This window comes from Saccoglossus kowalevskii, chromosome 8 (assembly GCF_978046115.1).
Source record: "Saccoglossus kowalevskii chromosome 8, keSacKowa6.1, whole genome shotgun sequence".
Classification (NCBI taxonomy): Eukaryota; Metazoa; Hemichordata; class Enteropneusta; family Harrimaniidae; genus Saccoglossus; species Saccoglossus kowalevskii.
In genome coordinates, this window is record NC_140648.1 from 13,445,313 (window position 1) to 13,459,692 (window position 14,380).

Consider the following 14,380-nt stretch of genomic DNA (forward strand, 5'->3'; position numbering starts at 1 on the left):
TTTGTAGTGGACAGTAAATCAAGTTATGTTTACAGTTATAGACTATCTTTATTGCCCAACGTTTCAACCATAGACAGGTGGTTTTCACCAAAGTGTATAAATTTGCTGGAACACGAACGTGAAGTGTAATGGTGTCATTGTGTTAAATTAATATTAGGTAATATAACTGTAGGATCACAGAATAATGCAGGGGACCTCATAGAGTAGACACTTGATAAATGGGTTTAGTTTGGTTACTACAGTCAGTCCATGGAGGTACATATGTGCACCGTAAGAGAAATTGTCTCGATATAAGCATAGTAGGTTTGGTACTTTGTAGCAATTTTTCATTATTAGCCAGAAATTGTTAAGTTCATGCAATTCTAAACCATTCTTATCCCCTCCCTGGAACAGAGACTGTTCTTCGAATGATTCCAACGGGACAATCCCCATTGAAAGTTTACGTGGATTTGTCTATTATTTTGACAAACAAAATTAGACACTGTTTCGCTCCGAGGTGTGAAGTATGCCCTCAACCTACGAAACAGCCTTGGTAATTATTATTGTTTTCTCAGTTTTCTATTCAAGTCATAGTCATTGTCAAGAAATTCAGTTCATTCATTCCACAGAAACACACGCTACCACATTCACAAGTTTTAAAAAAAAATAAAACAATGCAAACAGCTTGTATAGTACAACTGTGACAAAATTACAATTTCTACGGACAGTGACGTTCTATTGTCTTTTTCCCGCTAAAACAAGTAACACAATAAAATACGTTACTAAGGGCAATTCATTGATAGCGTCTTCGTGAATGTAAATTACGTTCAAATGAAATACAGTAACTATTGTTTTGTAGGCAATGCTTTCGGTTTTGTCATTTTTGAGTTAATTTAATTCAAGAATTTATTTTGAAACACGTACAGACACAGAATAGCCTGAATTCACAAATGGTACGATTGAGTCAGAATTGTCATTACTTGAAGTAGAATAGTAATCTTAGTGTTTGTTCCGTTAAAACAAAATTGGGTGAGAAGAGGTTCATTTTCAAGGTTTGGTATTCAAGCTTCAGTCGATCGAGGATCTCTATGTTTTCGTCCGCTCGTCCAGTTTCGTATTAATGTTCCAACTTTAAACGAAATCCCAGTGTTTTATTTTATAAACGTACAAGAAACTTTTAGTAGTTTATGTACAATATATTAAGAGATGCAATTTGGGCGATAACATAATTTTAATGTTATATTATTGTTTGATATGGAATGTTGGAGTAAACTTAAATGTTATATTCACAGCACACACCTTGAATCGTGTTCGTTCGATGAAATACACTTACGCATGCGCAGGAAATATACGTGCCAGTTTGATTATTTCACTGGAATAGAGGGAATATGATCGAACGGAACAGCGTTTTTAATTCATGCAAATCATTTGCAGCGAATACACCATGTTATATGAAGAAGCCATTATTGTTGCCAAAACAATATAATATATACGTTTTACACACCATTAACGTATATTTCATGCACAAAACAGCTACATGCTAGTAGATCTTTTTAACGCTCTACTGGATCAATTGAGATATTGCGAATCGTAGAAAGTGCGATTTTCATTTTGTATTGTGTCAGATTGTATTGTTTTTAATATTTTCTTTTTCATTATTTGTAAAACATGCTTTCTTGGCAGTGTGTTTAATTTCTACCAGTATTTTCATATACTGCAATTTTATTTGAGCTCATTCTGCTTTTATTGTGATCGGTTCTACAATTTGTCTTCTGAAAGCGCGGCATGACTTTGCCGTTGGTGGCGTGCTTGCATACCGAGACTCAACGGATATTTCGATTTCAATAAAATTCAAATCATTCACTATAGCCTGAAGGAATGCACCAATGCTCTACTGAGTAGTAATTCTACGTGTATGGGACATAATTACTATAAACTATGTACTCGTAATATTTACTGTGAAAAGAATGGTGAATAAAGTACAGTAGAAAGCGTTACGGTAGTTCTTTTTTTGGAGGATATGGTGGCCCTGAAAGGGGCCGTTTGGTTTGTGTACGCTAGGCATACGATTTACTTGGAGCTGGTGTACTTGGTGACGGCTTTGGTGCCTTCACTGACGGCGTGCTTGGCGAGCTCACCGGGCAACAAGAGACGGACGGCGGTCTGTATCTCTCTGCTTGTGATGGTTCTACGCTTGTTGTAGTGAGCCAAACGGGAAGCTTCTGATGCGATACGCTCGAAGATATCGTTGACGAAGCTGTTCATGATTGACATAGCTTTGGAAGAGACACCGGTGTCTGGGTGAACTTGCTTCAACACTTTGTAGATGTAGATACCGTAGGATTCTTTCCTTCCCCTCCTTCTCTTCTTCTTGTCCCCACCACGAGCGGCGGCCTTAGCCTTACCGCCTTTCTTTGCTGCTTTACCGCTTGCTTTGGGAGGCATGTTGAACGTCAGAAATAATGTTCAGAATGACAGTAACTGTCAAAAGTCCCATTATATATAGTGAATGAAATGCAAATGAAGGATTCGACAAGCAAGGCGGGAAACATAACGAACGCAAGAGAAAGCATAAATTTAAGTATTTAAATTACATTGTGTATCTACTATTGACCCTTGACTACATACAACCAAGGTCGTACTTTGCCGTATTTTGATTGGTGGAGGTACTATACGACCAGAATCCGAGCGGGAGGTATAAATACTGGTAGTAAACCGCCAAATAGCTATAGTGTTCTTGACGAGCTAAAGTGATAATTCAATATGTCTGGTCGTGGTAAAGGAGGAAAAGCAAAGGGCAAGTCCAAGACTCGTTCCAGCCGTGCTGGTCTGCAGTTTCCAGTAGGTCGTGTACATCGTTTCCTCAGAAAGGGTAATTACGCCGAGCGCGTCGGCGCCGGTGCTCCAGTCTATTTGGCTGCCGTACTCGAGTACTTAGCAGCTGAAATCCTTGAATTGGCCGGTAATGCCGCCCGTGACAACAAGAAGTCAAGGATCATCCCCCGTCACTTGCAGTTGGCTGTCCGTAACGACGAGGAATTGAACAAACTTATGTCCGGTGTAACCATCGCCCAAGGTGGTGTGCTGCCTAACATCCAGGCTGTACTTCTGCCCAAGAAAACCCACGCCAAAACCAAGTAAACAGTATGTCTATAGCATACACAAACCAAACGGCCCTTTTCAGGGCCACCACATCCTCCAAAATAAGAACTACCGTAAATTGTGTGAAACTGTGAATGTGTAAGCTTATTGCCAATGAACATGCAGTTATTGTTTGTTGTAGTTGACTTTGTATTTCCACTTTGTAAATTCACCATGCTGCGACGGAAAATTGTGTACAGTAAGGAGAAGTCTCGCCGTTTCGGTGGCGTTTCTAACATGAGAGCTGCATAAAGTGTATTGCAACTGTAATACTGCTATGGCAAATACTACTATCAGGTACATAAATATAGGTTTACCTTCCTTAATAATCCAAGTCATTCACTGCCAAGTTAGCTAGTTACAGATAACACACCCCGAAATAACAAACTGAACCAACCAACACCGTTCTGTACACAATCATTAGTAAAGGATAGGATGGGATATTTGGCATGTACATAATACAGAGCTAGTGTAAAGTGCAAAATAACACATACAAAATAAGCTAAAACAACCTTCAACATAAACTTCTAAAAATTCTTATACACACATACTGCAAAACACATTTAACAGTTTAATGCAAATGGGAATTTTGTTTATGTTTTAGCTGAACGTGATGTCCAGGGACAGAGACAAACAAGCAGCCTGTCGGCTGAGATAGCTCCGCTGTTAGCAATGCACATTGCAATTAAAGAACAGAAGATATCATTAGAAAATGAACAATATGTATAGTATCAAAGCAACAGGACTCACTGTTTTCAACAAGAGTTCAAAAATATCACTTTTCACCAAAAATAATCATCAAAATTAGATAATTGAAGATATCACCACGAAATTAACAAATTTGAAAGAGGTCAACATGTAGTACCTATATACGTAATATAAAAGCAATCAGATTTGCGGTTTTCAACAAGTCAAAAATATCACTTTTTACCAAAAATGACAAAAATATTCACCAAAATTATATCTGAGAAAACACCAATTTTGTAGCACGTGTATGAAACAATTGTGTTCTTTGGTGATGGTGGTTGTTCACTGATCATAAAACATATCTAAAACCAGGGTCTAAAACTAAGCGGCTCTCTAAAACAACGCCAACAGATAACGTACTTCCACTACGCAAACACACTATACGCACCCACACATTTTACGGTAGTTCTCTTTTTGGAGGATGTGGTGGCCCTGATAAGGGCCGTTTGGTTTGGTTTATTTACGTTTTGTATATGGTAAGTCTAACCACCGAAACCGTACAGAGTACGGCCCTGGCGTTTCAAAGCGTAGACGACATCCATGGCGGTGACGGTCTTTCTCTTGGCGTGCTCGGTGTAGGTGACGGCATCACGGATGACATTCTCCAAGAAAACCTTCAATACACCACGGGTTTCTTCGTAGATGAGACCAGAGATACGCTTCACACCACCACGACGTGCAAGACGACGGATAGCTGGCTTGGTGATACCTTGGATATTATCACGAAGAACTTTACGATGACGCTTGGCGCCTCCTTTTCCCAGACCTTTTCCTCCTTTACCACGACCAGACATGATTACTGAATTTGTAGAAGTAAATTCAACTGCCGATTACGCTGAGTTTCCCCAGTTTTATACACTTGTTGCGAACGTCAACGAAAACATGATATTCGGCCTTGGAACCGCGAAGTAAGGTGTCTGTATCGCCTATTCCGACGACCTTTGTTAGGTTTCACGCGTTACTCCGTTCTTACTACTGATTGGATATATTTGGGGACCATCTCTCCCAATAGAATTACTTATAATGGGGTCAATACACTTTCGTAAGGATGCCGGAATTCCTTTTCGCAACAATTTTACGTTGAATTGTTGTTTGTGTTGAACTAGATTACTGATACACACATACGATTTCAATTACATGTAATATAACTTTAAATTTCAAATGTATCTGTAAACCGACAGTACCACCATAGAGCTAACGAGATATACGATAATATTTAAACATAAATATTTAAACATTCCGTTGGTCGTGTCCATGTACAATAGAACAACGCACTTTGTAACCCTTATAACTCATATAACACTTTTCCCGCGTTCATTTAATGACCTAGTATAGTAGTAAATGCGAATGCCCGATAAACCCTGATTAAATTGGCTTCAATGGTTATAAGGCAAAAAAATACCAATTTTGGCATTCACGTCATTGCGATGCCCTTTGCAATCTGATTACTTGTTCCGATCGTAGTATTATCACAGTATTACCCTTTTGCGCATGTGCACAAAATTTGTTTAAAGTTTTGTTTGTTTTGTTTTGAATGGGTGTCTGGGAATGCATTAATAAAATGGTCGCTGCTAAGGAGTTTTTACCTCGTCGGATTTCGTGACATTTTCACCAAAACATACAGGATAAAGATAAGCAAAGTTAATTAAAGATTAATCGATCGACTAGAAATGAATCTGTTGTCATTCGTTGCGAATATGAATGGTAATGATTGATGGGAACATTTTTTAAAAATTTTATTTATTTATCTTGACGGACGAAGGTTTCCTTCTTTGCCTATTTCTTTAGTTCTGGAAGTGTATAACTTAGGACGATTTTGGTTCTAGGGGCGATCTATGTCAAAACGAACTAAACAACGTAAAGACTGCCAGTGGTATTACCATGTATGGCTGTGAAACATGGTAAAACGGAATGCTAGAGCTTGGATACATTTTCGGATTCCGCTGCTACAATTTTTAACCAATGACAGCGTGTTAATTTCAACCAATCAGAGAGAACCTTAACTGACCAATCACAATGCTCCTGTTAATGGCCCGGACCAATTCTAATGAGTATTTTGGGTATAAATAATGGGCGCCGACATTTGAATCTATATCACTTCATTCTTGAACAGGAAGAAGAATTCAGCATGGCACGTACCAAGCAAACCGCACGTAAATCTACTGGTGGTAAAGCACCACGTAAACAGTTGGCAACCAAAGCCGCCCGTAAGAGCGCACCAGCCACCGGAGGAGTGAAGAAACCTCATCGTTACAGGCCAGGTACCGTAGCTCTTCGTGAGATCCGTCGTTACCAGAAGAGCACCGAACTTCTGATCCGTAAACTCCCATTCCAGCGTTTGGTCCGTGAAATCGCTCAGGATTTCAAAACTGATCTTCGTTTCCAGAGCTCTGCCGTTATGGCACTGCAGGAAGCCAGCGAAGCCTACCTCGTCGGTCTCTTCGAAGACACCAACTTGTGCGCTATCCACGCCAAGCGTGTCACCATCATGCCCAAGGACATCCAACTCGCCCGTCGTATCCGTGGGGAGCGTGCTTAAATCGTATGTCTAGCATACACAAACCAAACGGCCCTTTTTAGGGCCACCACATCCTCCAAAAAGAGAACTACCGTTACCAATATGTGTTGTTGTGTATGTGTGTTAGTAGCTTTAATGTTGCCAAGTTGCTTGACTGCACGTTACTTGCTGTGACTTTTAAACGAGCAATTTTTAAGTCGCTGCTCACACATGACAGCAGTTCGATGAAAACACAAATACACATATGCAGTCACCAAAACAATATACGTGTTAGAAAACTCCGCTGTTCTCGTTTATTGCACGGATATTATACTGTGTTCCGCAATAACAACGTGTTTGTTTTATGATGAATCATAATTAAATTTATTTATTAACACAGTATCAAACAAAATACTTGTTTGCATATAATTGTATATCGAGCAGCTGCACTAACGTCTATAATTTACGGGCATTGTGTTCGGCAAGACACATAAATACGTGTATGTGGTAAGATTGGTTGTTTTGTAACGACTTTCACATATCCGTTATTCGAACCACGGTTACTAAAAAAGATCTTTTTTAGTAACCGTGTTGTACAGTAACACATTTTTGCAACTTTCGAGTGCCATTTTCTAGCATATTCAACACACCTTTACTATAAATCGCGCCGTCTAGTGACGAAGCAGCTGGAAACGTCGGTATCGTTTTGATCTGTAGTCATCCGTTGATCGAAATTGTGTTTTGAAAAAAAAAAAAAATATATATTGTAGACGACGAACGACTACAACCACACACAAACTTCCATTTAAACGACATTTCCCCCACTTATTCATGTCATTTGACGTCAAAGACACACTCCACCACTAGAGGGCGCGATCTATTGGAATGGTGAGGTCAAATATAGTCCAGTTCAGCTCCTATAAAGTGTCAGGCAAATTGTTTTGTTTTAGTTCACTACGGAAACCCAAATTGGATATGTGTAACCATGAGTATTATACAATAGTAGATTAATTAATTAACGTCAATAATTGTCAATGCGTGGATATTTCGTCCACGAAAGGTCAAAATTACACACAATTGTTTCAAGGGGTTATGACAGTAAATCAAGTTATGTTTACAGTTAAAGACTATCTTTATTGTCCAACGTTTCAACCACAGAGAGTGTATAAATTTGATAGAAACACGAACGTAAAGTGTAATAGTGTCATTGCGTTAAATTAAGTGTAGGATCACGGAAGAATGCAGAGGACCTCATAGATACTTGATAAATGGGATTGGTTTGGTTACTAAAGTCAGTGCAACTACAAAATACTAGTATGTGCACCATAAAACACATTGACTCGATATAAGCATAGTAGGTTTGGTAAATGGTCGAAAATTGTCATTATTAGCCAGAAATTGTTAAGTTCATGCAATTCTAAACCATTCCCATCCCCTGGAACCGAGAATGTTCTTCAAATGGTTCCAACGGAACAGTCCCCATTGAAAGTTTCGTGGATTTGATTTTTTCTATTATTTTGGCAAACAAACAAACTGAGACACTGTTTCGCTCTTTGGTGAGAAGTACGAAACAGCCCTGGTATTTTTTCCATTCATTGACAAGTCATGATCATTGTAAAAATAATCAGTGTCATTTTGTTCAGAAACACGCGCTTCCACATTCACAAGTTTTTTTTTTAAATAAAACAATGCAAACGCCTTGTATAGTGCAACTAAGACAAAAGTACAATTTCTACGCACAGTGACGTTCTATTGTCTTTTTCCCGCTAAAACAAGTAACACAATGAAATACGTTACTAAGGGCAATTCATTGAAAGCGTCTTCGTGAATGTAAATTACGTTCAAATGAAATAAGAACAATATTGTTTTAAAATAAAACATTGCAAACAGTTTGTATAGTTCAACTGCGACAAAAGTACAATTTCTACCCACAGTATCGTTCTATTGTCCCTTTCCCGCTAAAACAAGTAACACAATGAGATACGTTACTGGGAGCAATTCATTGAAAGCGTCTTCGTGAATGTAAATTACGTTTAAATGAAATAAGAACAATATTGTTTTAAAATAAAACATTGCAAACAGTTTGTACAGTTCAACTGCGACAAAAGTACAATTTCTACCGACAGTATCGTTCTATTGTCCTTTTCCCGCTAAAACAAGTCACACAATGAGATACGTTACTGGGGGCAATTCATTGATAGCGTCTTCGTGAATGTAAATTACGTTCAAATGAAATAAGAACAATATTGTTTTAAAATAAAACATTGCAAACAGTTTGTATAGTTCAACTGCGACAAAAGTACAATTTCTACCCACAGTATCGTTCTATTGTCCTTTTCCCGCTAAAACAAGTAACACAATGAGATACGTTACTGGGGGCAATTCATTGATAGCTCTTTGCGAATGTAAATTACGTTCAAATGAAATAAGAACAATATTGTTTTAAAATAAAACATTGCAAACAGTTTGTATAGTTCAACTGCGACAAAAGTACAATTTCTACCCACAGTATCGTACTATTGTCCTTTTCCCGCTAAAACAAGTAACACAATGAGATACGTTACTGGGGGCAATTCATTGATAGCTCTTTGCGAATGTAAATTACGTTCAAATGAAATACAGTAACTATTGTTTTGTAGGCAATGCTTTCGGTTTTGTCATTTTTGAGTTAATTTAATTCAAGAATTTATTTTGAGACACATACAGACACAGAATAGCTTGAATTCACAAATAGCATGATTGAGTCCGAATTGTCATTACTTGAAGTAGAATAGTAATCTTAGTGTTAGTTCCGTTAAAACAAAATTTGGTGAGAAGAGGTTCATTTTCAAGGTTTGGTATTCAAGCTTCAGTCGATCGAGGATCTCTATGTTTTCGTCCGCTCGTCCAGTTTCGTATTAATGTTCCAACTTTAAACGAAATCCCAGTGTTTTATTTAATAAACGTACAAGAAACTAGTTTATGTACACTATATTAAAATATGCAATTTGGGCGATAACATAATTTTAATGTTATATTATTGTTTGATATGGAATGTTGGAGTAAACTTAAATGTTATATTCACAGCACACACCTTGAATCGTGTTCGTTCAATGAAATGAACGTGCCAGTTTCATTATTTCATCGAACCACAGGGATAGAGGGAATGTGATCGAACGGAACAAAATTTTCAGTTCATGTAATCATAGTGTGCTATTTGCAGCGAATACACTATGTTATATGAAGAAAACATTATTGTTGCCAAAACAATATAATATATAGGTTTTACACATTATGAACGTACATTCCATCACAGTCTCTAGATGGATTGTGATTCCATGCCCAAAACAGCTCAATAGATCCTTTGAAAGCTCTATCGGATCAATTGAGATATTGCGATCTTTATATTTCATATTGTATTGTGTCAGATTGTATTGTTTTTTAATATTTTCTTTTTCATTACTTGTAAAACATGCTTTCTTCGCAGTGTGTTTAGTCTGCACCGGCAGTTTCATGTACTATAATTTCATTTGAACTCGTTCTGCTTTTATCGGGATCGGTTCTATAATTCGTCTTCTGAAAGCGCGGGGTGACGTTGCCGTTGGTGGCGTGCTTGCATACAGAGACTCAACGAATATTTCGAGTTCAATGAAATTCAAATCATTCACTATAGCCCCGAAGGAATGCACTACTGAGTGGTAATGCTACGCTATTTAATTACTAAAATAGTCCGTGTGCGACTTATGGATGGAACTATATTAACTACTATGTGTAATATTTACATATATATCAATATGTCTGGTTGTGGTAAAGGGGGCAAAGCATTATTTACTATGAAAGAATGGTGAATAAAGTAGAAAGCGTTACGGTAGTTCTCTTTTTGGAGGATGTGGTGGCCCTGAAAAGGGCCGTTTGGTTTGTGTACGCTAGGCATACGATTTACTTGGAGCTGGTGTACTTGGTGACGGCTTTGGTGCCTTCACTGACGGCGTGCTTGGCGAGCTCACCGGGCAACAAGAGACGGACGGCGGTCTGGATCTCTCTGCTGGTGATGGTTCTACGCTTGTTGTAGTGAGCCAAACGGGAAGCTTCTGAAGCGATACGCTCGAAGATATCGTTGACGAAGCTGTTCATGATGGACATGGCTTTGGAAGAGACACCGGTGTCTGGGTGAACTTGTTTCAACACCTTGTAGATGTAGATACCGTAGGATTCTTTCCTTCCCCTCCTTCTCTTCTTCTTGTCACCGCTACGAGCGGCGGCCTTAGCCTTACCGCCTTTCTTTGCTGCTTTACCGCTTGCTTTTGGAGGCATGTTGAACGTCAGAAATAATGTTCAGAATGACAGTAACTGTCAAAAGTCCCATTATATATAGTGAATGAAATGCAAATGAAGGATTCGACAAGCAAGGCGGGGAACATAGCGAACGCAAGAGAAAACACGATTTAAGTATACTTAAATTACATTGTGTATCTACTATTGACCCTTAACAATATACAACCAAGGTCGCGCTTTGCCGTATTTTGATTGGTGGAGATACTATACGACCAGAATCCGAGCGGGAGGTATAAATACTGGTAGGAAACCGCCAAATAGCTATAGTTTTCCTATAGAACTCAACTGCTAATTCAATATGTCTGGTCGTGGTAAAGGAGGCAAAGCAAAGGGAAAGTCCAAGACTCGTTCCAGCCGTGCTGGTCTGCAGTTCCCAGTTGGTCGTGTACATCGTTTCTTGAGAAAGGGCAACTATGCCGAGCGTGTCGGTGCCGGTGCTCCAGTCTATTTGGCTGCCGTACTCGAGTACTTAGCCGCTGAAATCCTTGAGTTGGCCGGTAACGCCGCCCGTGACAACAAGAAGTCCAGGATCATTCCCCGTCACTTGCAGTTGGCTGTCCGTAACGACGAGGAATTGAACAAACTTATGTCCGGTGTAACCATCGCCCAAGGTGGTGTGCTGCCTAACATCCAGGCTGTACTTCTGCCCAAGAAAACCCACGCCAAAACCAAGTAAATCGTATGTCTATAGCATACACAAACCAAACGGCCCTTTTCAGGGCCACCACATCCTCCAAAACGAGAACTACCGTAAATTGTGTGAATGTGTAAGCTTATTGCCAATGAACATGCAGTTATTGTTTGTTGTGGTTGACTTTGTATTTCCACTTTGAAAATTCTATAAAAACAAACAAAACTCATCTATGTAATATTATATCCCAATGTTCACCACGCTGCGATGGTAAATTGCATACATTAACGAAGAGTCTCGCCGTTACTGTGGCGTTTCTAGAAGTGTATTATATGAGAGATGCATAACGTTTTCATCATAATAAAAGTGTATTGCAACTGTGTTACCACTATTGCAACTATCAGGTACATATTAAAATAGGGCAAGTCATTGACTGTCAAGTTAGCTAGTTACAGCATTATACCTCCATGGTTACAGCTAACAAACCCCAAAATAACATACTGAACCAACCAACACCGTTATGTACACAAGCATTAGTATAGGATATTTTATTTGGCTCGTACATTATACAGAGCTAGAGTAAAGTCCAAAATAACACATACAAAATAAGTTAAAACAATTCTAAAACATGAAAAACAAATATACATGTACCGTCTAGCCATTTTACACCTAACTTTCGCATTCCATCCAACCTTCAACCATGGAAGGTACTAACGTTAGTACCTTTCATGCTTCAACATAAACTTCTATAATTTCCTATACTCACATACTGCAAAAAACATTATTTTATTTACAATTAACAGATGGGTATTTTGTTTATGTTTTAGCTAAACGTGATGTCCAGGGACAGAAACCAACTTATAGCTGTTCAATATGACGTTTTCTACTGCTACATATCCGATAAATACCACTTTTGTAGCTCGCGTATAAAACAATTGTGTACGTTTTTAATGGTGGTTGTTCACTGATCATAAAACATATCTAAAACTAAGCCGCTCGCTAAAGCAGCGGCAACAGATAACGTACTACCACGCCGCAAACACACTATACGCACCCACACATTTTACGGTAGTTCTCTTTTTGGAGGATGTGGTGGCCCTGAAAAGGGCCGTTTGGTTTGGTTTGTTTACGTTTTGTATAATATGGTAAGTCTAACCACCGAAACCGTACAGAGTACGGCCCTGGCGTTTCAAGGCATAGACGACATCCATGGCGGTGACGGTCTTTCTCTTGGCGTGCTCGGTGTAGGTAACGGCATCACGGATGACATTCTCCAAGAAAACCTTCAACACACCACGGGTTTCTTCGTAGATGAGACCAGAGATACGCTTCACACCACCACGACGTGCAAGACGACGGATAGCTGGCTTGGTGATACCTTGGATATTATCACGAAGAACTTTACGATGACGCTTTGCGCCTCCTTTTCCCAGACCTTTTCCTCCTTTACCACGACCAGACATGATTACTGAATTTGTAGAAGTAAATTCAACTGCCGATTACGCTGAGTTTCCCCAGTTTTATACACTTGTTGCGAACGTCAACGAAAACATGATATTCGGCCTTGGAATCGTGAAGTAAGGTTTCTGTATCGCCTATTCTGACGACCTTTGTTAGGTTTCACGCGTTACTCCGTTCTTACTACTGATTGGATATATTTTGGCACCACCTCTCCCAACAAAATCACTTATAATTGGGTCGATACACTTTCGTAGGGCTGCAACAATTTTACGTTGAATTGCTGTTTGTGTTGAGCGAACTGATACACACCTACGATTTTCATTAATATAACTTCAAATTTCAAATGTATATGGAAACCGACAGTACCATCATAGAGCTAAAATATCTACAATGATATTTAAACATGCTGTCCGTTGGTCGTGTCTATGTACGATAGAATTACGCACACTTTGTAACCTTTCCCGCGAGTAACCGATAAACCCTGACGTGTGAAGATTATATGCATATGTAACTATCGTCACAAAAATATACTAGTACGACCATGTATTTGAGAAAACCAAGTAAATGCGCTTATAATGCGATGCATTTTACACGATTTCCAGAGATAAAATACAATAATGCGACAAATGTAACGCATTTTAAATTGGCATCAATGCTTAAATGGCTATAAGGCCAAAAATACCAATATTGACATTCATGTCATTGCGCTGCCATTTGCAATCTGATTACATGTACTTGCTCCGATCGTAGTATTATCACAGTATAACCATGCATGGCTGTGAAACATGGTAAAACGGAATGGTCGAGCTTGGATACATTTTCGGATTCCGCTGCTACAATTTTTAACCAATGACAGCGTGTTAATTTCAACCAATCAGAGAGGACCTTAACTGACCAATCACAATGCTCCTGCTAATGGCCCTGACCAATTCTAATGAGTATTTTGCGGTATAAATAATGGGCGCGGATATTTGAATCTATATCACTTCATTCTTGAACAGGAAAAGAATTCAACATGGCTCGTACCAAGCAAACCGCACGTAAATCTACTGGTGGTAAAGCACCACGTAAACAGTTGGCAACCAAAGCCGCCCGTAAGAGCGCACCAGCCACCGGAGGAGTGAAGAAACCTCATCGTTACAGGCCAGGTACCGTAGCTCTTCGTGAGATCCGTCGTTACCAGAAGAGCACCGAACTTCTGATCCGTAAACTCCCATTCCAGCGTTTGGTCCGTGAAATCGCTCAAGATTTCAAAACCGACCTTCGTTTCCAGAGCTCTGCCGTTATGGCCCTGCAAGAAGCCAGCGAAGCCTACCTTGTCGGTCTCTTCGAGGACACCAACTTGTGCGCTATCCACGCCAAACGTGTCACCATCATGCCCAAAGACATCCAACTCGCCCGTCGTATCCGTGGCGAGCGTGCTTAAATCGTATGCCTAGCATACACAAACCAAACGGTTCTTTTTAGAGCCACCACATCCTTCAAAAAGAGAACTACCGTTATCACTGTGCCGTACTATTTGTTAATAATGTATTTACAATACATGCCATTTTTAGTAAATAAGTCATTAGCAAGTCCACAAAGCCAATCACAAGCAGTGATTGTGATGT

The 14,380-nt window shown here is 39.3% G+C and overlaps 8 protein-coding genes across 8 annotated transcripts; 4 read left to right on the forward strand and 4 right to left on the reverse strand.

Annotated features, from left to right (window-relative positions):
- Positions 1–1,582: 1,582 nt before the first annotated feature.
- Positions 1,583–2,446, reverse strand: LOC102801129 (histone H2B, gonadal-like). The gene has a single exon (XM_006820512.3). It carries the CDS (start codon positions 2,422–2,424, stop codon positions 2,050–2,052), a length of 375 nt encoding a protein of 124 aa, XP_006820575.1. The 5' UTR covers positions 2,425–2,446; the 3' UTR covers positions 1,583–2,049.
- A 283-nt stretch (positions 2,447–2,729) lies between these two features.
- LOC100377434 (histone H2A-like) lies at positions 2,730–3,449 on the forward strand. Its single transcript, XM_002738046.3, has one exon. It carries the CDS (start codon positions 2,743–2,745, stop codon positions 3,118–3,120), a length of 378 nt encoding a protein of 125 aa, XP_002738092.1. The 5' UTR covers positions 2,730–2,742; the 3' UTR covers positions 3,121–3,449.
- Positions 3,450–4,349: 900 nt separating this feature from the next.
- Positions 4,350–4,661, reverse strand: LOC100376586 (histone H4). The gene has a single exon (XM_006820513.3). The coding sequence runs from the start codon at positions 4,659–4,661 to the stop codon at positions 4,350–4,352; it is 312 nt and encodes a 103-aa protein (XP_006820576.1).
- Positions 4,662–5,966: 1,305 nt separating this feature from the next.
- LOC100376888 (histone H3) lies at positions 5,967–6,406 on the forward strand. The gene has a single exon (XM_085502902.1). The coding sequence runs from the start codon at positions 5,996–5,998 to the stop codon at positions 6,404–6,406; it is 411 nt and encodes a 136-aa protein (XP_085359028.1). The 5' UTR covers positions 5,967–5,995.
- A 3,366-nt stretch (positions 6,407–9,772) lies between these two features.
- LOC100376738 (histone H2B, gonadal) lies at positions 9,773–10,679 on the reverse strand. The gene has a single exon (XM_006820511.2). The coding sequence runs from the start codon at positions 10,655–10,657 to the stop codon at positions 10,283–10,285; it is 375 nt and encodes a 124-aa protein (XP_006820574.1). The 5' UTR covers positions 10,658–10,679; the 3' UTR covers positions 9,773–10,282.
- A 297-nt stretch (positions 10,680–10,976) lies between these two features.
- Positions 10,977–11,354, forward strand: LOC100377283 (histone H2A-like). Its single transcript, XM_002738045.1, has one exon. It carries the CDS (start codon positions 10,977–10,979, stop codon positions 11,352–11,354), a length of 378 nt encoding a protein of 125 aa, XP_002738091.1.
- A 1,106-nt stretch (positions 11,355–12,460) lies between these two features.
- Positions 12,461–12,772, reverse strand: LOC102800779 (histone H4). Its single transcript, XM_006820510.3, has one exon. The coding sequence runs from the start codon at positions 12,770–12,772 to the stop codon at positions 12,461–12,463; it is 312 nt and encodes a 103-aa protein (XP_006820573.1).
- A 991-nt stretch (positions 12,773–13,763) lies between these two features.
- Positions 13,764–14,196, forward strand: LOC100377039 (histone H3). Its single transcript, XM_002738043.4, has one exon. The coding sequence runs from the start codon at positions 13,786–13,788 to the stop codon at positions 14,194–14,196; it is 411 nt and encodes a 136-aa protein (XP_002738089.1). The 5' UTR covers positions 13,764–13,785.
- The last annotated feature ends 184 nt before the right edge of the window (positions 14,197–14,380 follow it).